The sequence below is a fragment of the Pygoscelis adeliae genome, unplaced genomic scaffold, assembly GCF_000699105.1.
Source record: "Pygoscelis adeliae isolate BGI_AS28 unplaced genomic scaffold, ASM69910v1 Scaffold96, whole genome shotgun sequence".
Classification (NCBI taxonomy): domain Eukaryota; kingdom Metazoa; phylum Chordata; class Aves; order Sphenisciformes; family Spheniscidae; genus Pygoscelis; species Pygoscelis adeliae.
In genome coordinates, this window is record NW_008824935.1 from 1,351,515 (window position 1) to 1,377,259 (window position 25,745).

General features: G+C 38.3%; 1 protein-coding gene across 1 annotated transcript in view; it reads right to left on the bottom strand.

Moving 5' to 3' along the window:
- THADA (thyroid adenoma associated) overlaps positions 1 to 25,745 on the bottom strand; it is a 168,840-nt gene that overhangs the window by 104,237 nt on the left and 38,858 nt on the right. Inside the window, exons 26-27 of the mRNA XM_009325321.1 lie at positions 6,222 to 6,311; positions 4,698 to 4,829 (exon numbers count right to left, since the gene is read on the bottom strand). Coding sequence (XP_009323596.1) covers positions 4,698 to 4,829; positions 6,222 to 6,311 — 222 coding nt within the window. The remainder of the gene's footprint in view (positions 1 to 4,697; positions 4,830 to 6,221; positions 6,312 to 25,745) is intronic.

Below are 25,745 nucleotides of genomic sequence, written 5' to 3' on the forward strand. Positions count from 1 at the left end.
GAAGGAGTCTGATCTTTTATAACAGAAACCCACATTTTGCTTTTAAATTTTAAGAAAAGTCTTCTGTAACCTGCATATTGGTCTGGATTGGCACCTGTTAAGATTTAAAAAAAGATTTAACCGTAAGTCAACAAAACTCAGTGTATTTACCCAGTGAATAAAACCAAGAGTATCGCATTACATATGTGGACTAAAGATTCACGTGGAATCATGGCCCCTAGGATTTTTTTTTTTTTTGCTTTTCCCCCCAGGTTTAAAAGAAGTTGGGGCCAACAGTCTGCATCATTTCTTGCAGAGGGACAGACTCTGCAAGAGAAAAATGTAAATCCTCTGCTAAGAGACCTAAGAAGGCAAGAGTCACGTAACGCATCCAAAAAGAGTCCACCAAATCCCTAGGGTAACAGATACTTAAAGAGTCTGGTCTAACCCCTTCAAAAAGCCCAAGAAAACAAAGTTTAGCCAAGGAACGTCATCCTGGCCCCAGAGGCAACCGGCGCGGCAGGCCCCACAGCACTGCGCGGGGACGCGATTCACAGGAACCTGCTGGGATGTCGCTCCGGTGCTTGCGGAGGGCTCCTGCGCAGCAGGCGGGCATCACCAGCGCCGCAGCACTACTGTGGGAAAGGGATCACGGGGGGCACTCTTCAGCCAAGTGACTTTTAAGAAATCCACCGACCTGACTTTGCCAGCAGCCCTTTAGGAGGTTTCAGAGAGCCCATTCTGACAAGCAAGCTGCAAAAGCAGTAACTTCCAAGAAAAAGTGTACCAATAAAAAAAAAAAGTCATACCATCTTCAGTTGTTTCCTCTGCCTTTCCAAGACAGGGGATACCTAGATCAATGTAAATCCACGTCTGGATTGGCAATCCAGATGCCAATCCACCTAGCAGATGCATCCACAGCCCACTTAAATAACAGATTTATTTGAGCTTTCCTATCACAGCTACTACAATAGCATTTGAGCTGCCAGTTTGCTCACAACCAATGTGGACTTCCCCTCTCCTTCTCTAAGCGCTCTTTTAGGAATGACTTATGGTAACAGGGCAGCTGACAATGCTCCATCCTACAGAAAATTTTTCCTCGCCACACACAATTTTCTTTTCCTTTCACCTTAGTGTCTGTCATTAACTAAAAGCCACAGTAATTATCCTTGTATATTAATGACAAGCTCACTCGAGTGCAAAAACAAAATAGCACCGTTATCGGTTCGGGGTGGTGGATGGAGGTGGGCAGGAAGGGGAAGAGAACAGCTGTAAAGGACTAGTGGTTCCCACTGCCACCTACCCTGACCCCCAACTAAAAACAGCATCAGGGGATTTTGGAATTTAGCTCTTCCATTTTACAGAAAGATGCAAGTTACAAAATTCTGCACAAGAAAATAGTGTCTATTTCATAACTGTTAATTTCATGGAAAGATGTTCACATTTCTATTTAAATTGTCCTCAGACAGTGAGTTTCTTCAATGACTTGCAACATAATACACCTAGAAGCGACATTGCTTTGAAATCTGTGTATTTGACAGAGTTTTAAAGAGGAAATTTCACAAAGAATTAAAACAGTTTTGTCAAGTGGTAGACAAGGCACATAGACCCAAAGAGTTTTAAAAAAACGTATATTGTTTGACATTTTAAAGTTAACTTTTTAAAAACTTCTTAAGAGATTAAGAAGTCACGCTCCTAAACAGGGCTAGACTTCAATTAGTGAAAAGTATCCAAGTCAATACAGCAATACCCATTTTACTCCTTCAGAGCGTTCAGCCCAGAACATTTAACACTAAACAAACACTCTGTCAGTGCCGTGGTCCGAGAGGACACAAGGTAACTCAAATTTAGATCGTTCTGAAGAGATTACATGTCTTTGAAAGGGGGAGGGGGAGGCGAAAGGGAGGTTATGTTTTTGTTTCATACTTAAAACATTACCTCCCAATTACCTCCCTTGTTAATCAAAAACATTCTGTACATTCCTTCATCTTAGAAAGTAACCATTAAAGCAGACTATCTAGCTCTTAAAAAAAAAAAGTGAGGTAATAAGTTGTGAATCAAAGTGTTCCCTTTCAAATAAAACATCTGCAAGGGGAAAGGGGAAAAAAATTAATAGAACTGCAGATAGGTAATCAAATGCCCTAGTTCAACAGGGAGTAACAAGTATGCGCACAGAGACCGAGATTTGTCCTTGTAGCATTTAATCCTACTCATATTGTGCAATTTATCTCAGCACGGTCAGAGCAACCACAGCTCTACTCCCACTAGATGGAAAATTCCACTCAGGCTTAAGTGAAACTCTTCAAAAGCCCAATTTGAATTCTTCCTGCTAAACCCGGTTTTGTTCAGAGAACTGCTCATTTGCTTGCAAACACAGTAAGTATTCTGTTCATCCTCTGAGAGCAACAAATGAATGCCACTTCATTGTGGGCTGAGCCCTGGAAAGAGTCTGAAGATCAGTTATGGGTTATAGTCACCCTTCTTCTCTCCTTACCGCATAAGCGGTGTCTTTCCTTGACAGTGGTGCAGCAATAGAAATGTAAAAATCTCGCAGTAAAAATATGGCAATTAAATGTTATAATTGCATTGGGCTACCATGTAATTATATGTATACATAGATGTTATATAATACAATGCTACACTGAGCAATTCAAAGGAACAGCTAATGTATACAATTTAATGTCTTGATGCATAGGGCCTGGGGCACCAGGCCTTCTCTTTGATCCTCTCTAAGTGGTTACTTCACAACAATCTTCATTACCACCTTCTAAAGAACCACCGAATGAACAGGAAAGAATTTTATTTTAGTTCATCTGCTCCTATAGAATAGAAAATAGGAAGGAAAAATAGCAACATATTTATCTTACCCAGGTAAATCACCCCTATGCATTCCAACTAATACAGTCAGAGGGAACTGAAAACAATCATGGTATTCACAGAACAAGGGCATAAGAGCTCTACACAGAAACACAGCCAGTAACAGCACACTAAGCTATATCATAAATACATACATTTCCTCCTACAGAATCCTTGGTATTGCCCCCTGGCAACCATGAAAAATGCCAATGCTTTGCTAAGTAACCTGTCAGAAAATGCATGTCTGTACACCCACATATAGCTTACTGTCTGAAATACATAAGAATTTTATTCTAATTTTATACCTGTATCCACAGCACTTACTGCGAAATTCAGTGGAAAGGAAATGCAGAAATCATCTTTATCTGCCACACCACTCCTCTTTAGGAACACAGTTAAAGGAAGGTAGGTTGAATGATACAGGTTTCTTAAATGTTTCAGGTTAGTTCATCTGCTTTTAAAAATTTTATTGGGTTTTTCTCCCCACATCTTCTGAATGGATTTAAATAACCTCAAGAGAATAAGCTAATTAAGTGCAAAGAGTTATTTTGCTGGTGTCTGTACCTTGCCAAAAGTAGTGGTCATAATATAAAGACAAAACTCAAAAGCTATAACCAAAAGCTTATCAAAAGTTAATCTTTTACCGATATCAGAAACTATGCTGAAACATTGTATTAAAAAATAAAAATAAAAAATAAATAAGCATTCTCCGGTGTATTAAAGGCATAAAACCAGAGCTAATCAATGATGTAACCAACAAATACAGTTTTAAACATTTCCCCAAAAAGCATTTAAGATACAAATACAGCAGAAACCCAAATATTTAATTGCTAAATACATCTAAATGCATTTAAAAACTCTTATTACAAGGTTTTTTTTCATTAAGAAAAAAGGGTAGGTTATTATTTATTCTTGAAAATTCAAGAACATCATAAGAAGCAAGAGAGACATCACATCTGTTGTGAAGATCCGAAGCATCTTCACATCTGTCAGCATTCACATCTGAAGCAGACAGAGCTATTATTGTTTTCTAACATAAACAGTAGTTTAAAATAAAAATTGGAAGATCTTAGGATAACAACAACTTTATATAGTTTCACTACTAAAGGAGCAAGATAAAAGTATGGAACTTTCTCACCCTATTGCTCTGAAGCTCTCACACAGATAGCAAGACTTCCTCTCAAATACTGATTATGCTCATCCCTCCTCACCCACCACAGCCCTGCTCCCTTACCGGGCTCCCCATCCCATACCAGTGGCATATAGAATAGCAAAAATATCTGCTGAGTATCTTGATGTAACCACCATCTAAATGAAAGTTACACTGTATAAAAACTTGAAAAGTCATCTTAGAAATATATTCTATATAGGATATATTCATATCTTTATCTAGCTATATATGTATATATTTATATATATGGATAGATTTGGAGATACATCTCCAAATGTACATAGATATATACATCTACAAATCTATATATTAGTCATTACTTTTACGTGTTACGAACAATCATTCTGCAGGACTGAAAAACCCATCAGAAGTTTGTACAGCAAATCTTGCATTGCTAAAATCAGTCAAGCTCACCAGTTTTCATCTACTCTCTCTGTGGCAGCAATCATGCTGTACAGCATTTGCAAATGAAGATTTACAAACAAGTCATACAATGGTTTGCATAAGCTGAAATTCTTTCTAATCCCCCAAAACAAGCATTAATAATACAGGGACATCCAACCAATGAATATCAGTTTTTCCTTTAAGAATTTTAAGCTTCTCTCCATCTTTAAAGGCATTTTATAAAAAAAATCCAAAGATTCAAGAAAGAACTCCCATCACATGAAAAACCACCACAAAATCACCTTACCTTATAATAAATGGGACAAACGGTGCCATGCTGAGTGCTGAGTAAGTGCCATCCATTGGAGATGGATACAGCCTTCCCAGGATTAAAAGCAAAAGGAACAGGCTTGGATGGATTTTCAACTCTTCAGCTTCACTAAATAAAAAAGTGGTAAGAAGCATTTGGTGAAAAAAGCATCCTCCTTCATGCTAGTCTTAAGACTCTTCAACACACAATACCCTTCTGCATTTCTGGTTCAAGGAGGTATGCTAGGCTGACCATTGCAAGGAAGTGCAAACCCTGCTGGGATCAAACATGGCATCCAGTTCTCCGACAGCACCACTCGGGACCCCTGTATGAAGGCACTTAAGGCTGTGCTGCCTTCACTCTCCCACATTATCCCAAGCCTCCTTTTTCCTAATAATGGTGAGCTGCCTTTGCTTTTAAATAATATTAAAAAACAGCACAGATAATGTTTCTCTAGGAACTGAGAAACTGAGAAAGCTGAGTTACAAAAACACGGTTTAAAAAAGTCTTTTTTTCAGTTTGGAAGGAAATGTGTATTTAGTAAATAGCAGAATTTATTAAAGAATAGTTCTTGTCATTGACACCAAGTGGCTACTATTCATACTGTAAAAACAATCAGAAATCCAAGTCAAAATCAACACTTCTTGATTTAGTTAATGATTAATAATAAGATACAAGCCTTAATCTGCATTGAAAAAAGCACTGAAGGCCAACATTTCAGGCAGCAGCTTTCAATCTTTTTCAGTTTTAAGACTTCCCAAAGTTTTCCAGTGATGACACTGTCACCTTTCAAAATGTCAGGTAAAGCAGACTGCAGCATGGAACATATACACCCTCTTATCTTAGAGCAGAGACTGGAAAACGTGCAACGACTGGTGAAACTCCTGCTCCCAAGCATCCACCTCAAGCCCATTAAGCAGACAGCTGAACTTTGCCCGTAAATCAGCTGCTGAACTTCCACAGTTTATACCGTAGCTTTTTAAGATAAAACAAAGCCAGCACTAGTTTACTTTAAAAGTTCACGAGCCTGGGGCTAACAGCATCAGCATCATCCCAAACGGTATCATCTGCATCGATCAAATTGGAGCTCTCAGCCACCATTTTTGGAGTCCTTAAAAAGAGATTAAGGACCTTCCCCAGAGTCAGTGTGCCACAGGCTAGAAAGTGTTCTTTTAGGGTTATATGAGGCCTATTACCCTGTATCACTTCAACATGTTAGGAAGTTTCATTGTTAAACATGAGACAGTCAAACACCCAGTTTCTGTCTTTCCCTGGAAAATATACATTCTTTAACATCTGACCCTAGAAATGCAGCAACTACTAATTACTCAACAGTAGTTCCGAGACTTACTGCAATGTGCAAAAGTTATAGGAAAAAAGCCTTAGCAAAAGACACTAGTAGAACTATATCATTTCAAGAAGCACTGATGAGAAGAACAGCATTAAGGTATATGTGACACAACTCAGTTTAACCTTTTCATTGCACTTTATATTTCAAAGCTTTCTCAGACACCATCTTACCTGTTCAAAGTACTGGTTACAACCTCCAACTGCTTGAGAAGGAAAGGGTAAAGACTTGGAAACCGAGAGAAAAACTCCCTTCCTGTCATTCTGCAGAAGGGAATGAAGAAGAGTTACAATCAGCATTCTGCAATTAACCGCACTCAAACTACCAGTTTACTTGTTGGATTTCTGATGCTACAGTGAAGTCAGACAGCCAGAAGAACCACGCACACATGATGAACTCCTTTCAAACAAGGCACAATGTTTTCATTAAAAATGATGATACAGCGTAGTTTACACAAGTTAAGTAATTCTGTCTGTATGTGTGCATACTAACACTTTGTCAGCTGAGCTGGTTGGGCCTTTTTGGGAAAAAAGGATCTCAGCCCCTTAATCACACTAAAAAGAAAAGATACAGCAGCTTAAATTCTGGCACCATTTTAACAACATTCTGGTTGAACAAGAGAAGACTACACTTGTTTTAGTGTGGCTCATGTACTAAATAGCTAATAAAATATATTTAATAGACATGTACTAACAGATGCTCATATACAGTGAAAAAGCATCTCAGAATAGTAACTCACAGAAGATCCGTAAAACACGGTGGCAGAAGCATCTGACCTTCCATTAGCCCTCTTTACACAGCGCTGCTTCCAGCACGTGGCAGCGGCAGCATTTCCAGGCCACATTTTTGCTTGTGTAGATAGAGCAACCACATTCAAAACAGAGCAATGTACCAATACCTATTGAACTCATCCCTAGCCAGAATTAATAAGGCAGCACAGTTCAAGCCACAACAGCAAATCAATCCAAGCTAAAAAGAGGTAAGTAGACATCTTCTGTAGTTGTTTGTTTTATCATCTTTTGATCAGATAAAGGATGGCTTCGTGGTTTATAGGAAACCATTTAGCATCGTCTAGGCAAGAACCACTTAAACGTTGCAGTGGCGAGGTTCTGATTAGACATATATGCTATGCAGCTAAAACAGACTTCCTTTAAAAATAAATAAATAAAAGGCCATCCATTTGGAAGAAGAAAGCCAACTGCAGAGTTTGCTTGCCACATGATCAACCAAGATAAATGAGTACATGTTAGCATGACTCCAATGCAAAGCTTCCAACGAGCAGACAGATCCACGTCTAGAAAAATAACATGATGAGACGGCAAGATTGAATGTGCATAAAAATAAACATACAAAAAAAAATCACGCAAGAGTACATCAGCACATGGCAAGCATCAGCACAGCTTCTTCCAGCACCCAGCTAACATAACATGCCTTAGCCACAGGCCACAGAATAAACACAGCAAAACCAGATTGCTAGATGGAAACAAATGTTCAAAGAGGTACAGGAAGCTTTCTCTAGGCATGTAAGAACAGTACAGTGAATTGCTGTAACTAAAAGCATGGCCAAGGATTCTGCAGTAGCTGTTATATCTACAAAAAAGATTTCAGTTAAAAAATTTAGATGGAAGCATTCAAACTGCGAATTAATATAAATTGAAGCACTAATGAGGATGGTTTAAAAACATCAATACTGATAATCACTGGTTATTTAAGCAGAAAACATCCATGTAATTTCTTCTAACAGCTTCTTCAAAACAACTTCAATTTTTTGCCATACATTATGTAGCAAACTGAAGATGCAAAGCCAGAGACAGCACGAAACATAAGATCTAAGTAAGTGTCTCAAGTAAAACAGCCCATCTTACTGAGTTTTCATATGTAAAAAATTAAGAACTTGGTATTTAAACAAAAAAAAATCAAAAAAAGGAATCCGAAACTGCTGTGACACCTCCACCTCTTGTGCCACAGAGCGCATCAAGCAAAAGCAGAATTGGGGTTAAGTTTCCTACGGAATGGATGGCCACTGGTTAAAGGCTTGAGAGAAGACTATATGACAGACTATATAAGACTATGTAAGAGATGCAAGTAGCATCTCACACAACAAGTATTTTTAACAGGCCCATTTTTAATGTATTAAAAATTCAGTAGCCAAGTTTGAATCAATATTAAATAATGGAGCTGAATATCCTTACAAAGCCTTGAAATTCTTTGTAATTAGTGTGGTTTCATGAATCTTTTTGACAGGGAAAGAAAACGGTAACTACTGAAGTGGGTAACTTACATAACCTCCCACTTGGTTTACTGCTCCACAGGTTACATGAGGGCAGAAGGCAGCAGTCTAATCAAAACCATTAATCAGCAGTATCTGCAGAAAAGATGCCCAAAGGCACTTTCTGAAAAAGAGAGACACAACTGTCTGAGCAGACTAGTTGTCAAGGGATGATTTTAAAGGGCTTCCAGTTCAGAGAGGAAACAAGAAAGACTACACGTTAGCCGAAGTGCTGCAAAATGAAGAGGCATTCTCAAAAATACAGAGCACCGATTTAAGTGTGAATCCACTACCTGGGGATGTCAAGGTAGGGAGACGTGCAACTGGAGAATGAGCAGAAAGCAAAACAGCTAGATAGAGTAAAACACGAGGTATTTAGTTGTTTCATTTTTGATTACTGGCCATGCTTGTTGCTCCTGGAAATGTGTACACGTTATTAGGCATGCACGAGTATTTGTGTACAGTAACTGAGACTGGAACAACAGAATAATGCAATGATTCTGCTTTTCAAAAATATTCACGACACTAAGCCACATATTTTCTATTAATTTCATCAAAAAACTATACTGCTTTGAAAAATGAATACCAACACTTTAAGATCTGGCTCATGCATGTTAAAGAGACTCATGCATGTGCATACACACACAAATGTGAGTTAGGCTTTGTAACTAATAAGCTATCCATATCTTTAAAAGAAGATAAGTCCTTGACATACCTATAAAGGAATATATCAACTAAACACGGACTAAAACAATCCAAAAATCACTGCTAACACTTGTCATGGAACAAACTTTCTCCCTTTTCTAAAATGTATCTGACAAGGAATGATAGGTTCAAATTAAAAATATAGATAACTATCTTTCCATTAGTCACTGACACAGTTCAAACAGATTTTTTTTAGCAATGTATGTACCATAACTAAATCCTTAAAACCAACATTTTGCAGATCACAGGATTTTACATCTACTCACCCTAAAACATGTTTATAAGAGAAGTAACTGGAAAGAGCCTTAAGACACCAGTATTTTTCCCCATGTCCAGCTGAAATTATTTTTATATTGCTTCAGAGCTCATCTTTGACAGTATGTTCAACCACAGGCTCTGTAATAGTATTTTCTTTTTTCCTGTTAGTAACCCAAAGTAGCACAATTTCACAATCCAAAATTTCAAACGGGATTACTGAGACCTAAACAATGGACTAGTGGAAGGTTATTTACTGAAATAGGAAGTATGGTAATAAAACAGAAAAGTTATCAGTGGGCTGATGATGCTTACAATAAAATCCCTCTCCCCAGTGTAAAATGTCATTTAAGTATGTAATTAAAATGATGCTTAATGTCAAGAGGTTGAGAGATAAAATAATGGAAGCACTCGTATCCTCCTAAATTAGTTTATAAAAATAATTTGTAAAACTGTATACATGCAGAATACTATGGTACATAAATAGGAAGATGCAATATTTACACCTCAGATACTTTGCAGTTTAACAATGTTAATGCTTTGTCATATGCAAGCAATTCTGCAGAAAAGCCAGATGACTAAATTAGAGTACAACCCATTCACAAAAAGTTCCATTTTGATGGCTAGAGACAGCAGTCATGTTTGGTACTTTTCAGAAGAAAGACTGACAAAGTGTTTGTGTAGAAAGGGAGACATACATGAGTTTCTTTCCCATTTTCACTCAGGTTTCCCACCTGAAGAGATGTTCCATTAACAAAAAACAGTCATACAGAGCCATCTTCTGTACCATGCCATATAGAATCAAGCTATACCCACCACTCTTAACTATTCTCTCTGCATGCCCTTGAGTCAAACAAACTTTCCCACTTTTGTTTGCTCCAGAGTCTATTTAAGAGGAAAAGAAGATTGTGATGACAGCGAGAAAGATTTCACAGAATATAGAGTTCATATAAACAGGTAGGAAGTTACTCTGAAGGCATGTGATGCTACAAAGGACAGAATTTAATTCGTAGCAGTAAGCATTTGGAAGACAATAGTGAATCACAACTAAGTTACCAAAAATCAACATAGTTGTAGTAGTAGGAAAAAAAAAAAAAAGCGACATGAATGAAAGCAGACTGTAAATCTATAAAACTTTAAGGAAAAGTCTATTTTAAGGATGAACAAGAATATAGTTTGCAGTGTTGATAATGCTTCTTCAGGAAAAACGCAAACAACAGTTTTACTTTTCTCTGAAATAACCTAAAACAGAAGCCCTTATTATACTCCTGATTTTCAGTAGTTCTTCCATTCATTTAGCACTGGTTCTTTGGCTTTATCACTTTTCAGAGTAGAACCTGAGGTGGCTTAAAGTAAGCTAAAGGTCATGTACTTACAAGTTTTCATTTTATCTGCTTTGCTTGTGAAGCCATTCAGTATCATCAAACTTCTAGAACCAAATTCATAAATGCTGCTGAAAACTGTGACAACTCCGGTCATTATACATTATGTTTGTCTGAGTAGCAACTTGATGCTGCATAATGCAAGGGTTAGTATCTATGTTTATATAATGAGCGTCTTTCTAAATAAATATTCCATCTTTATGCATAATGAGTGTGTGAATTATTTAACTACATTAAAAAAATACATTTAAGAATAAAACCATGGATATTGCAGTGTTCTTTTTTTAAGCTGTGCTGTACACTTGAGAGAATACTCTAGGAGATTAAAATTCTGCTGTGACACTGGGGCATACATATCATTTTACTGCGACATGTGTCAAAGATTACCTGCTTCTGTTCTTTCATTTATTTTTCTGAACGGAATGCTTTATAACCTTGTATGCTGCTTTTAGTAACTGACATGTTAGAGAACATTTGCAGTAAGTATGTTCATATTTGAGTATAGCATAGATGAGATTTACAGACAACAAATCTTCTGAGGGCAGCAAGGGTCTCTGGTGGTCTTTTTGAACATAAATATTGCTAACATCTCAGGTCAGCTGACAAATGCATGGTCAGATCTGTGACAGGGGAAAAATAAGAACATTATTTTTAAAGTGGAAAAATAGAACTGGAATGTGATAAAAGCAATAGACAGACGCATTCGGAGAGATCAAGACCAAGAATGTAGTTTTCATGAAATGACGTTAAGTCCTCTTTTACTTGTCTCCTGTAAAATTTACTCTTGCTATACCAATTCTTACGCTGGAATCATTAACCAGAATACATCAGACGATCCTTTAAAGACCAGTAATGCAGAAACAGAATCCAATTTACTCCTTGCACTGCAAGGACAATTGCTGCTGAAATAATCTAAAAACCAGGCCTGAATTTGGCAAAACTGCCATTCAAAATGACAGATTTAGAAAGATAATCCACATTTTACATATTTGCTTCTTCTGTCTTCATTAAACTATGAAAAAACCCCACAGTGCAGCTTAACAGGACTAGTTTTTAATTGTCCACTTTGACATTCATGTTCTTTCTCTGACCCTTATCACTTGTTAAGTAGTTAGATCCTGTCTCAAAATATGTAAAGTTTATTTCCCTATTACCAAAGATACACTTCAGAAGCATAAACTTAAAATAAATGGAAAATGTTTTCTTCAACTATACAAAACAGACTAAGAAAAAAAGGGTATGACATATTGTTTTATACTGAGGTTACGGTAAGGACCAAATCAGATATGCTTTAAGAATTAAATGAATTTTTTGCTCCTTAAATAACACTAAAGAATATGTCAGTCAGTTGCATTTCATGACAGGACAACTAACAGTAATAAAGGTACAGAAAACAGAAGTTATCCTAACTGAAGGGGAAGCAAAACTCAAAGAATTTACCACATTCAATTCAAAAGGATAATTTCTTTTCTTGGACTTTAGAACACAGCAAGCCAGCATAATATTATACAGGTAGGGAAGCAAATATGTAACATTTTAAATTATTAAAAAGTGCTGGTAGGGAGAATGATTCAGAAAACTACAGACCTTTATTCTGGCCTCAAGAATATACAGAAACTTAGGGAAAAATAAACTTGAAAAAGACAACAGTTACAGATAAGGGAATAAGACAAAATGGAATGAAGAGCAATGTGCAAAACTGTTGGAGACTAGATTGTGCCAACCTAACCCATACCTTATCCAAGGATGGTAAAAATATCTCTAGACAAAGGAAACAAAACAGTTCTAGTCGCACAAGTCTCCTGAATGTTATCTCAACAAAGAAATGCTTGAAATCTGCAAATTTTTTACTCAAAGTTTGCTTCAAAGTAAAAAGCAGGGCAGCTCCAGCTCAGAGCAGACAGCCAGTTCTCATATGCTTACTTCACAGCTAAAAAAACCCATGGGCTTTCTGTGAGACACAGAAAAGAGCAGGAAGGAGGCAACATCCTGCAGTGTAGTCTGAGGAAACATCTACATGAGGTCCACAGTGAAACTACAGTTTTGGTTTAACAGATTAAACTTAATCTCCATGAGTGACAGTAAAATATTTGACAAGCTGCAATTAGGGTATGCTATTAGATAAAATGGCTAAGTTAGAGAAGGAACAGGACTTAAAAAAGACCCAAAAAGAACATGTTTCAAGTCAGTTATTGGTGGACCTAATCTACTGTCGGGCCCATTATTATTATTAGTTTAATTGAAGACCACAGTAAAAAAGTTAGGAGTGTGCCAATGAAAACCCATCAATGAAACAAAAGTTATGAGGCATTGTCTGCAGAGAGGGAAGATTAAAACACAGTGAAACAAAAGTGTGTAGTTTGAGGACCCGAATACTAGAAGGACATGAAGTTAATAGCAGATAAAAAGACTGCATACATGAGGACTAATTAAAAAACGTGTTACAACTTAGGAGCTCATCAGCTGGAAATAGCAAAAGGATCCAAGCATATTAGTTGGTACCTCAGATCCCTCATCAAGAGGACAAAGACAAAGGGCAAACGTGATTCTGTAACACATCAACCCTGATACCGTCAGTACGGACAAGGAAGTACTAATGCCACTCTCCAACAAACGGGTAGGATGTAAGCTGGAATAAATCACAGCTAACTTCCAGCTAAGAGAGATGCTTAAAAAAAGCTGCTCACACGACCAAAGGAATAGAAAGTAAATTTGCTGAGAGGAGATTTAAAAACATCAGCTTGTTTTGTCTGGCAAAATTAACACAGGATAGATGACTGGCATCCACAAATACCTCAAGGAAAGCATCAGGAGGGAAAATAGTTATTTAAAATAAAGGACAATGCTGGCATAAGAACAAATGAGTATTAAATGGCCATGAATAAATATACGTTGCAAGTTAAATTTCTAATGATCAAAGCAGCAAGATTCTTGAGAAGTTTTACTTGGGAAGGTGGCATTCAGGGAGTCTTCCTGCAGAAACAGTGGGAAAAAGCAAATTGTTTTTAAGATGCGACTCGATCAGTTTATAAAAGGAACGGCATAGCAAGCTTGTTTATGAAAAGAACTGAGACAATGTACCAGCAGGGCCCTTACTACCATGTGCTCCTGTGATTTTGTGACATGCTGATCCGCGTGGAAATTCCAACCCTTTCTTAAAATTAAACACATGCAGTTCAACTGGTGCTGAACTGCTGCTGATAAGAATTATATAAAGATTAGCAGCCGGTAATTTTCAAATCTCAACCTTGATGTCATCAATCAGACTAAGACTGTATGCAAGCAGATTCCAAAATGCGCACTGGATGAGTATGGAGAAAGTCCTAGAACTTCCTTTCAGAAGTTCCAGGCACTCAGTGATCACCCTTAAAACCTTGCTTGCATTTCACTCCTTTTTAAATGAAATTGAAGTCTGCAGTGTGTTTCTGAAAGGGTGAACAGGCGGCTCACACCTTCTTAAAAAACAAAAAACCTCCAGAAGAATTGCAGGTTTCACTTGACTTGAGAGAAGAGGAGCAGAATCTTAAAGTTATCCTAAAATGACCCTATTATGGTCAGCTCAAGGAGGTGATCTGCAAATTCCAGGGCAAGCACCATAACTAGAATTTGGGAAAAGAGTGTACACACTACTGAAAGGCTCCAAGCTTACCAGGTTTCAGAGTTTCATGTCCATAAAGAAGTAACTGACAGAGAAACCAACCTAAAGAAACTTGTCCATAAACGCACAGAGAATCCAAGAGTCTGGTGAGCATTCAAATAGACGAAACTTGTACAGACTTGTGACAATTGATAAAACAATTCTCTTAATTCTAAAACCATTCTTGGAATCTGTTCTTTCTTATTTCTTAGGGAAAGCAGTTGAGCTACATCTTTATTAAGGCAGAAAACTTTAAAATGGACTAGAAAATGCTGTACTCGTCAAACAGGTTCAGTTTCACTCAGCTTTCTCATTTGGAAGCTGAGAGATTACAGTCTGGATAAACAAAGCATTTGGGCTAGACCACCAGGCCCAAAGGGTATCAATGGTTCAGTGTTTGGTTGTTGGCTGGTAACCAGTGGAATACTCCACAGGTCAATTCTGGGGCCCCTAGACCTCTCAACATTTTTATCAACAACTTGGTTGATGAGATAGAAGGCATCCTGTGCAGATCTGTGGACAACACTGAATTAGGGGGAGTTGATGAAACACCAAACAGTAGAAGTTCAGTCTAGACAGACCTTGAGAAACTGGAGGCTTGGGCCAACAGAAACCTTATGCATTTCAACAAGGAGAAACACAAAATTCTGCACCTGGGCTGAATAACCCTGAGCACCAGCACAGGCTGAAAATCAACTGGCTCAGTAAGAGCCCCACGGGAAGGAACCTGGGGGTTACAGTGGATGCCAAGCTCAGTATGAGCCAACAGCATGTCCTCGCTGCAAACAGGGCAAACCACATACTGGACTATGTTCATTAGGATGAATGCGGCAACAGATCAAGGGAAGTTATTACCCTCCTCTACTTGGCACAGTGAGGCTGTACAGAATCCTCCATCCAGTTTTGGGTTACCAGGTTCAGAAGAGATTAGAAGAAACAGGAGAGGGTCCAGCACACAGCTGCCCAGATGGACAGGGCCTATGAGAAGTGGAAGGAGCCAGGTTTGTTCTGTTTGACAAAGAGGAGGTCTAGGGAAAATCCAACAGCAGCCTACAACCACTTGAAGGAATCAAAGACTAGAGAGCTAAACTTCTTGCAGTAGTTGCAGACGGTATAGAAAGGACCAATGGTCACAAATCATAGCTTGGCAGTTTGAAGTTGGGCAACTGGAAAAAAGGGGGATGAAGCACTGGAACATGTTACTCAGAGTGGTTGTGTGACCTTCATCTTTGGAGGTTTTTAACTCATCCAAAGCCACTGCTGACCTGATCTAGTGCTGCTAACAATCATACTTTGAATGGGAATCAAGGAAATAGGATCAAGAGATCCCTTTACAGTTTCTATGATTCCACTTAGCTACTTTCAACTCCAGCACCATGGTTTTAACCTTGTCTTCTTAACAGATCAGTGTTTTTCTTGTCTTCCTGTATTTGTTGGCCATCACTAGCTCCTGCAATTACAGTAAACAATAGCTCCTGCTAAGAACAACAAAATTCTTGAGATTTACCCAGTTTTTAGTAAGTTAGTAGCTTAGTCTTCAGTTCAGCACAAAGTATTATTTTTGCCACAATGTACACCAGTATTTAAAATACTAGCTTGATGTGAAATAAAAATAACCACTTAAAGTTTTAATTCAGAAATAGGATATATTTATGAAAGCTCTTGATTAGCAGTCCCTCTGGATGACAACCAGAGAATCATCACCATTCTTACTAAGAGACAGAGACAACAGTGACAGGCAAGTGCATTTAGAAATAAAGATTATATATAAAATTTAAGAGTTCGCTTCAGATAATTTTGTTTTCAAGAACATACTTAAGAGTTAAATTCTTGAAATCACATCCTGTCTCAGGACCCATGGCAAGCTGCTTTCAAACAAATGCTTCACATGCATAAGAAAATTTTAGTGCTCCCACAGAAGACAAAGTGACCATGTAATTTTGGAGGGAGGCTTGAAAAGCTACAACAAAGCCTGGAAAAAACAATTGTAAAAAAACTGGTGCAATACATCAGCTAATAAGCCCAAGAGCAAGGATATAAAAGATTATTGCATACTTTTTTTTTTCTAGACCTAACATGATACAGGACACCTCTTCAGTGACAAGAAGGGACAACTATTCTATAACCACATCAAGTTAGTTACAATAAACAAATCAGATTTCATTTTTGTCCCACATGAAATGAAAAACACTATGAAGGGAAAGAAGAATCATTATAAAGATGTGGCGTTTGCACCTTCAATAAATATGTGGTGACTCTGCACCTTCAATAAATCTAACATTTGTTTTGTTAGGAATTAGGAAATACTTAAATCCCAGAACAGTAAGCAAAATAGTTTTAAGTTCACTGACTTGAAAAAACATTCTTTTATGCTACACAGCCCTAAAATAAATACTTAAAAGGAACTGAGAATATGCCACTATATCTTGGTTTTCATTTTCCTTCAGATAGAAGTGCTAGAATAAACATTCTTACTAGTTTACATTGCTGTGTTTTTATGAGGTTAATAACTGAACTGTCAATCAAGGCCTGTATAAATACAGTAGTTAAATACCTTCTGCTTTAGAAGCACTTTTATTTACAAGAGAGCTAGCCAAGATTTCCAAAGGACTGCATGGTCTGGTTTGCTTTGATCTCTTTTAAGTACAAGTTTCTTTATACCTCTTGTTTTGCTATTTATTATATCCTTTGTGTAATCAGGTACGGAAGGAGCACCTGCATAGAACAAATACTTCAGGAAAAGTGTGACTTAGAGGAATAATTATGCAACACAGTTCACTAAAATAACTTGTGAAGTCCTTTTCCAAGAGCAGTTTTATTGCTACACTAGCAAAAGAAGTAAGCGTACAATGGGCTCAGAATAAAAATAAGGGAACATCTCTTAAACCCAACATCACAGATACAACCTGGTACCTATATCAACACATTAATCAACACTCAACTTTGATATATATATATGCGCAAATGTGTCTGTATATATGCATGTATATAAAACTATATATAAAACATAGTTTAAAATAAAATTATATTTTACATATAATGTATAAAATAATTATTTTTAACAAACTTTTTTAGAAAGTTGAGCTGTGTATATGCATGAGTGTGCACATGTGTGTATGTACACACGTGTGTATACACACACATAAATAAAATTGAGATATGTATAAATCTCTAGAAAGTCTCCAAGAACTCTGTTCAACCACTGCCTACAAAACTATTATCTTTAATCTCTTGCCACAAATTTAGCATTGCAAATTTTACCTCCAAACAACCCACACACTTTCTCTCTGTCTGGGAATATTCTGTGAATAGTAACTGCTTTTTACTTAGTAGGTGAAGTTAACGAATAAGGGATGTGTACATTATGCATGGAACAAAACAGAACAATTATATCAATTCATATTAATGAAAACTTTTATCACTACAGCAGAAACGAAATTATCTACTTATGTGGTTAGGTTTACAGTAGTTTTTGTTTCATTGAATGCATTTTACTCACTCAGTAGAAACAAACATTAACATTATGCCCCTAATTTATTTAAAACAAATGAATGGACTGAAGTTATCTCAGGCCAGCGCATATATTTTTAGGATGTTTCACTTTGGGTAAACTTTCATTCAGGTCACTTTACCGTGTCCATCCTCCTATTTTCTGGCTCTGACTTAAGACAGCATGTTATGAAGACCCTCCTTGTTTGGGAGAGCACAGATACACATTTGCACGTCAGTGCTTTAAGTGTGTGTTTAGCCCCCAAAGATTTGACTGGGATTTATGAGGGTTAATGTTTTTCTGACGCTGTATATACAAGATAAAATCTTGAAGTAAAAATGGTTCTGTAGATTTTAGGCATTTCAGATAGATACACACATTGTGTTCCTAAAATCAGCAGAAATCATATAGACACAGAGCATCCTCAACCTCAAGAACAGTCCGTGTTTTCTGCTACAGGGGATTTTAGGTAGTTTTAGATTAGACTTGTGTAACAAACAGAACAATTGAAGCAGTAACACAGAAGGAAACAGATTTCTTTAGGAGCTTGTTTTCAATTTGTGTCTGTTTCTGCACAAAACTTTCATAAAGCTTACCTTCAATCTTACCTTCAATTTACAAGTTAATAGCACCTTATCATTACTCCTATTCTAAAGGCACTTAGAATAGGAAGCCTGTTCAAAACTATGTTTAAACAAGCATATTGTTATTGAACTATTAATCAGTAAAAGCCGTAACAGTTATCTGAGTCAGCTTGAACTTTTGCATGTTTTCTTGAGACAGTTCTGAGATTAAGTCTTCTAAATCTGTCAAAGTCAATAAAAAAAGAGCCAGAGCATTAAAAACAAAAAAGTTGAGCAAAATAAATGTGGCCTATTTTTGGCAGGCAGAAGGGGGAGGGATTTCTTTTTAACAAAAACAACCCCCACACAAGACAATATACTGCACCAAATCCTTAATAACTACTTCGCAAGCATTCACTGGAACAACTAAGGTGGCATAGAGGGAACAGGCTGCAAAACGTGGCACAGAAGGAGCTACAGGAAAAGGACCAGAGCCATTTAAATAGCTCAGTCAACTTGTGAAACCTCACTGTCACTGACCCAGTATTTAAACTGAAAAGCTGCAACAGACCAAGGTTGCCAGAGAAAATCCACTAGGGAATCACTAACGAGATCCAAGATAAAGCAATCCCAACCCTTCCTCCACAGCATGCAGTCCAAGAGGTACAGAGCTCAGAGGCCAGTTTTGTGAATCAAGCCATACTGGCCTTTCCCTGCTGGAGCCGGCACAAGAGGCTCAGCACTCCGCTGCCTCACCACTGCCCTTCCTGCAGACCCATCACTGCGGTCAGCATCCTCTCAGCGTAGCTGTACCTCAACTGGTACACAGGACTTCTGCCAGTAGTGTGTCTCCAAGTCAGCACTGAGCATTTACAGGCCTAGAGTCAATCTAAGTGTCACCTCTAGTGAAACTCTCCCAAGGGCTATCTGCTTTTACAGCACTGATGGGCCATTACAGCTTGACCACATTAGTGCCACCAAAGTTTCTTTCAGCTTATCCCGAAACAGTACTGGCCACTCCTCTGTGGGCAACACAGACCCATCTCAGAAGTCCTATCAGAGCCCAGTGTGATGCACTGCAAATGTCTCATGAAGTTGCTGTTAAGACTGACAAAACATCATTGACGTAAGACAGATTTTTCAGCTGTTAAGTTAGAAATATTGGAAGTGTTAGCCTGCCAGATGTGGAACATTCAACAGGAATCATGTACTTACGATGAATTTTATGTACTTTAAGCTACAACTCTAGAGTGGCTTAGTGGAAAGGAAGATAATACCAGATTCATTTAATTTAGGGATAACATGAAAAGAGAGGTTTGCATTAGAACATTCAATTTGCCGTGTTTTCCTCTAACCCTTCACAGTGTAAAATGCCATTATTTATGGTCTTAAAAACCTTAGTATTCATACAAAACCTTAAAGAAAAAGTACAAGTCAATTTAGGAGGAAAAAAATCAACTTAGTGTTTTTAAAAGTTGATTTGCTTTTACTCAGTGACCTTCAAGCATGCAAGCAACCACTTACTGAGAAGTGCTGGACACTCAACTTGCAATAAAAACAAAGCAAGCATCGGGCAGTCATGCATGTTGACTGCCTCACAGCCGATACTGCATCTTCCAAACCTGTTCATATCTACATAGTTTTCATCTTATTATAATTAGAAAGATGTTTCTCCTTTCCAAGTGCTTAAGTTATTGATAGTCATCAACATTTACTGACAGCTATCAATGAAAATAAAGACTTAAAGAGGTACTATGTAGATGGCAATTAAAGTTGTTCCCTTCTTTTCTCAATATTCATTTAGATATATTTGAACATTTGGCAGCATTCCTACTCAATTTCCTAACAGCATGAATATTTACTCCACAGAAAATGTGTGTTAAGTTGACAGCTAAGTATTTTTCTGCATATGCATTTTCCCTTCACTAGAGTCCAAATACATAGGAGCTTCCCCCCTCCCAAAATGCAAATATATACATATATACACCATTACTTCACGTAAAAATCAGCAGGTTGCACTGTACCATTTCAGCCTTGCTTACAAAACTGCTTTTTAATCGAAGAGTTGAAGCTTTTCTGTCCTGGAACCTCCTCCACCAAGGTGAGAAGCTAAGGGAATTCTCCCCACACCCAATCCTTTCTTTTAACCCCAGCCTCTACCTGAGGCCATTGGTTCTTCTTTCTGAGGACTTTGCAACATTTATATTCCAACTCAAAAAATTCCGTTTTCAAATAAGCCAGGACGATCCCTTTTTATTACTCTAAAGACTAAAGCTTGTCCTAAGTCAAATGGCAAATTGCCTCAAAGGCGATTTCTGATCATGCTCATCCTTTGAAAAAAAAAGATAAAAGCCAGAAATACCAGGTATTTTATGAGAAGAGTCTTGTCTAGTAACAAGCAATAGCAGCTTTAATTAGCGTTGGACTACAGACCAAAAAGGTCTCTGATATGTGTGTGTGTTTGTGTATAGCACTGGACTATAGACCACTGGTCTGTACTCCAGTATTATATATATGCATATATGTAGTGCATATATAGACAACATATAGACACACATATACATATATGTGCGTGTAAGAATTCAGGTGGAAGTATCAGTATTACTACTGTAACTCATTGGGGCAGATGATGAGAGATTTAATTACATTTCAAAATTAATTTCAGCTAACTTTATAATTAAGTTCTTTTGACTTTCATGTACAGATCTGCATTAACTATCACAATATATGTTCCATTTTATTTTTCGAATCTCTTCATCTCAAGAAATCCTAATTTTTCATGTGATGAATACTGGAGCCTACAATCAACTAGAGCAAACATTTACTTTAGACGATTTGCAATCTGTAGCAACACTAACAGGAAAAAAATACCCATAAAAAAACAGAATTATTAAGCATACACTACACCCCAGTCTTCTTGAGAAGTGCATGGGATCAGCAAATCTACATTGTAAACTGACTGCACAAAACCCCTGGAAATGGCTATTTAATCAAAACATGAGAGGCAACACTCATCGGCTTACAGAACTCGCTGCCGTTCAAAGTCCTACTTCAATCAATTTGCATTAAACCAAGCGTAGTACTCAGGTCTTCAACATGCCCCTCAGAGTGGTGCTTCCAGAGCAGCCAGTGGGAGGACGTGGCGGGGGGCCGGGGCCATGGCAGCCCCCTCTCCAGAGCCACTGCTCAGGCAGAGGGCAGGCCCCGGTGCAGCCCCGGCACCTGCAGCACAGGAGCAAGCGCTGAATGGCAGTGGGGCCGGGGAACAGGCTGCAGCTGATAGCACGGTAGCTAGGTGAATTAGGATACAGACCTAGCATCCTCCAAGTATGAAGTGACTGACTAAACTAACATAAATAGCTGTGCTGTGAAGGGCTTGGAGAAGGGGTGGTTATTTTCTCTAAAGCACACTGTGATGTATCTCTGCAGAGCACACTTTCTGTAACCAAATATAAATGGGCTAATTGCAAAGACTCCTTTCCAACCCTTCCTCACTACTTTGTATTTATGTGGCTAGGATTTCATTCCAAGTCTTGTAGCTTTGAAATTATCGTAACATGTAAGAAAATTATATTCCCAAATCAAGTATACAAAAACTAAACTAAACCCCCTACAGATAAGTGTTAACAGGACCATTTTTAAAATGTCAGTTATCTGGAATTCAAAGTATCATTTAGCCAATACACAACATACACACAACACAGCATTGTAAGTTTTGATACAGTCTTTCTCAGAGAGAGAGAGAAACCCAGAGAAAACTTCTGTTTCTAACTTTCTTTTCACTGGAAAGAGAAAGCTCAACCTGCATAGTTGCATGGACCACTGTAAACAGTCTTCACACAACTTCTCTCTCTTCTACTTCCAAGAACTGCACAAAGTTGTTATTTTTCAAGTATTAATTTTCCAATTCATTATTTCCTTGCCCATGCTAAAATTAAAAAGACACATCAATATTTAATGAAAACAGGATATGACTGCATCTCCTGTAGACCATGATGTAAAGTAGTCCCTTCAAGTTTCCAGTGAACCCTTAAGAGTGAAGTTTGGTATCAGCCCAGAGTTCTGCTCAAGAAATCCCCCTCCTTCACTGCCCCAGTTGTACCAATACAGCTGTTGATACAAACACGTTGCAGATGACCCACAGCAGAGCCCCACCGACAACTGAACCAGCACAACCAAGCAGTGGGAGCCATGATGTGTAGTTGGTAATTTCTTCAACCCGTGTCTCCTCAAACTGCAGACTAAGTTTTCAGAGAATGGACCTCCTCTAGCATGATCTCGCATTGCCTTGTCCTCCGATTGAGACAGACAGTTCTGGCTGACCTTCCCAATGCCCTCTCAATGATCACAAAGCCCAGCTCAACATGCTTTCTTGCCTCTGCTTTCCAGTAGGGATGGCCACTGCAGATGTAACCTCAAATGTCTGTCAGCAGAGTTAGGCATCCCCTCACTCTCTTTGTCACGGAGTGAGGGGGCCCCTCCACACAGTTGTTCTACTGCAGACACCCAAAGTGACACAGGAATGTTTGGAGGTAAAAAAACCAAACCAACCACCCACCAAACAAAAACAGAAATCAAAACCCCAAACCCATCATTCTTTTACATATGCCTTGGAAAAAAACCCAATTAAATCAGGTTACTGATCAGACATAGGTTATAGTTCATTCATTCATTCAATCCAATGCTTCACAACTGATCAAGACCATCAAATAATGGACCACCACTGTGTTGTCACTACGTAAACACCCCAGCTGCATGGCAATTATAATGTACAAAATTAACATAAATAGGGAATGGATCATAGTATCAGCAGACTAAAAGCAGCAAAAGACATGATAGGCCTATAAATTTTTCTATAAAGGATGCTGTACGTGAATTTTTAGTGGAGATAAGAGGAAAAAAAAAAGGGAAACGTTAACACAAAGTATGTTAAAGAAACACAGCAGTGGAGTTAAGTTGCCAGTACTGTTCCAAAAAAGCTTTCTTCTGGAAGTCTACACAAACTCTCCACCACCCCAACTATATCAGTTTCACAGGAACTCTTCTTGAGAAAACAAGCAGAAAGTCCATCTTTTTTTAGACAGATGCCCAGAATAGCCCAGCAGTAAGGTAACTCCCCGCTGGCACAGAAGAGACAGATTTAAACCCCTAACCTAAAATCAGGCAAACCGCAAACCTATGCAAGGTCCCAACGGCGGCATCAGAGAGTTGGTCTCTGTCCACAGACGGACTGCCCCTTAATGCAAGCAGAACATCCTGCAGGCAACAGAACAAGCAGCTCAAACCCAGATAGATGACTTTCACACAAGCTCCTATAGATGCAAGTTGCTAAAATGCTAGTGCTTTTGAAAGAAACTGACAGATTTAAAGGTGGGGGGAAAAAATTACTTCGTTTTACTATATGAATTCTGTTCCGGCAAAACACTAAACAAGTTTAGAGCTCCTGAAGAGAAGTGCCCAAGCGCAGCTGCACCCCAGGAATGTGGCTGCAGGGAGCTGTGCAGCAACGGTGACACCTCGTGGTGCCAAACCACTGAAACACAGACCTCTTCCCAAACACAACCTACCTTAAACCCACCGGTGGGGTTCAGAGGAATAAGCTTTACAAACAAAATAGCCAAACCTCTACATCATTCTCCTTCTAAACCAGTATCTCCCGTAGAGACAGGGGTCAGAAACACGAAATCAAATCTCTGCCTCTGTTTTCATACCTCCTGTCTCTCACTGACCTGTCTTTAGAAGTGTTTTCCCATTCCCTGTTTCGTGGTATTGACGACTACGTGTGCAAAACACGGGAACTGACTACGTACAATGTTTAATGCAAAACTGCTAAGTGAACAGAGGAAGAAAAAGAAGCCAGCCCAGCTTTAACATCTTTTGGTCAAAATGATTACAAAGGAATTACTGTAAACAAAAAGCTTCAGAGAAGCAAGTCGACAGTGCCAGTTACATAAAAATTAACATTGTTTTTCATGAATTCAATTCAACTATATAAAAGTTTACTTTCCTTCATTCTGGTATCTCCCATACCCAACAGATGCTCAAATGCATTACTTCCTGCAACTTCACAAAACAGAAATCTCAAGATTATGTATCTCCTCACACTGCATGTATTTGAGAAGTCAGTTTGCCTTCCCACTGCAGAAGTTAGTGTGAAGTTTCTCCTTAGGACACAAGCTTAAAAAAGCTAAGGTATGTATCTCTTTCATTAAGTGCTCAATATTGAAATTAAAAAACAAAAAAACAAACACCTTTAAATACTGTTACAAAAACAAAGTTAGAAGGCAAGAAATAAGAAACACTTTTTATTGCTCTGCTTGGGTTTCAGGGGTTATGGGAGTCAATTCCAGGTTTAAGCAAGAAGTGATTTGGGTTTATGACAAAGCAGGGATAATTTCATGCAGTAGGGAAGATGACATTTCAAATCATTTTTGGGGGAAGAGTTATTTTCTAAGGGAAATCTCCCTCCAATCTCCCACCTGTATTTCCTCCTCACATTCATACATGCATAGCAACTAATTTTTCAAGTGACAACTGAAATTAATTATTTCAAAAAACTAAAATGGCACCTATCTATCATCTAAAAGATGAAAGACTAGTATCATCCCAGGACATTTAGTTTCTCATAATGTGCATGAAAATTATATTAGCTACACAGATCAACACTAAGGAACCATGAGTTTTTTAAAAAAAAAAAGTGGCATTTTTGCAGGTAAATCTAACAATTGCCTTCTTTCAGAAATTGCATACTTTGTCCATGATTTGAAAATCCATTAGTAATTTCTGAAATGGTTACCATAATATCCATAGTGTGACCACCCTATGGCCCCGCAGACTCACCCAGGAGTATTTTTTAATGAGTTTATTCTGCGTCTGGGGTTATTTTCACATCCCTACTAGAGCAGGAACCTCAGCTACAGAGCACAGGGCATGGGCATGCTTCATTTGCTGCAGAAGCTAAAGGAAGGGGCTGAAGGCCAAAGAAAACACAGGGGTGCTTGTGCACTAACTGGAGGGCGCAGAGAAACAGGACTGCTCAGGACTGGGGAGTTTTAAGAGTCAGAGGAGAACTGGTTCTGCACAAGAAAGTGAAATAGTAGAGGATCTGAAGCAGGACTATGGAGTTCAAGGGCAGAATCCCTTGGAAGAGAAGCAGCTTCACAAGCTGCAACTTTTGGAGCTTGGAGGAAAGAGACATGAAAAAGGGACAGGGTGTTCTAGAGCAAGAAAGCTAAAGGGAAAAATCTCAAGTTAGTAGGGGTGAGATTACCTCCAGGCCTGCTCTAGAGGTAAGGGAACAGACATGTGACCATGGCTCCTCTTCTCCTTCACCCCCCTCCTCTTTGCTGTCAAGAGCAATAGGGCTAGTTTGTGACCAGAAGAGAGACCGGGCATT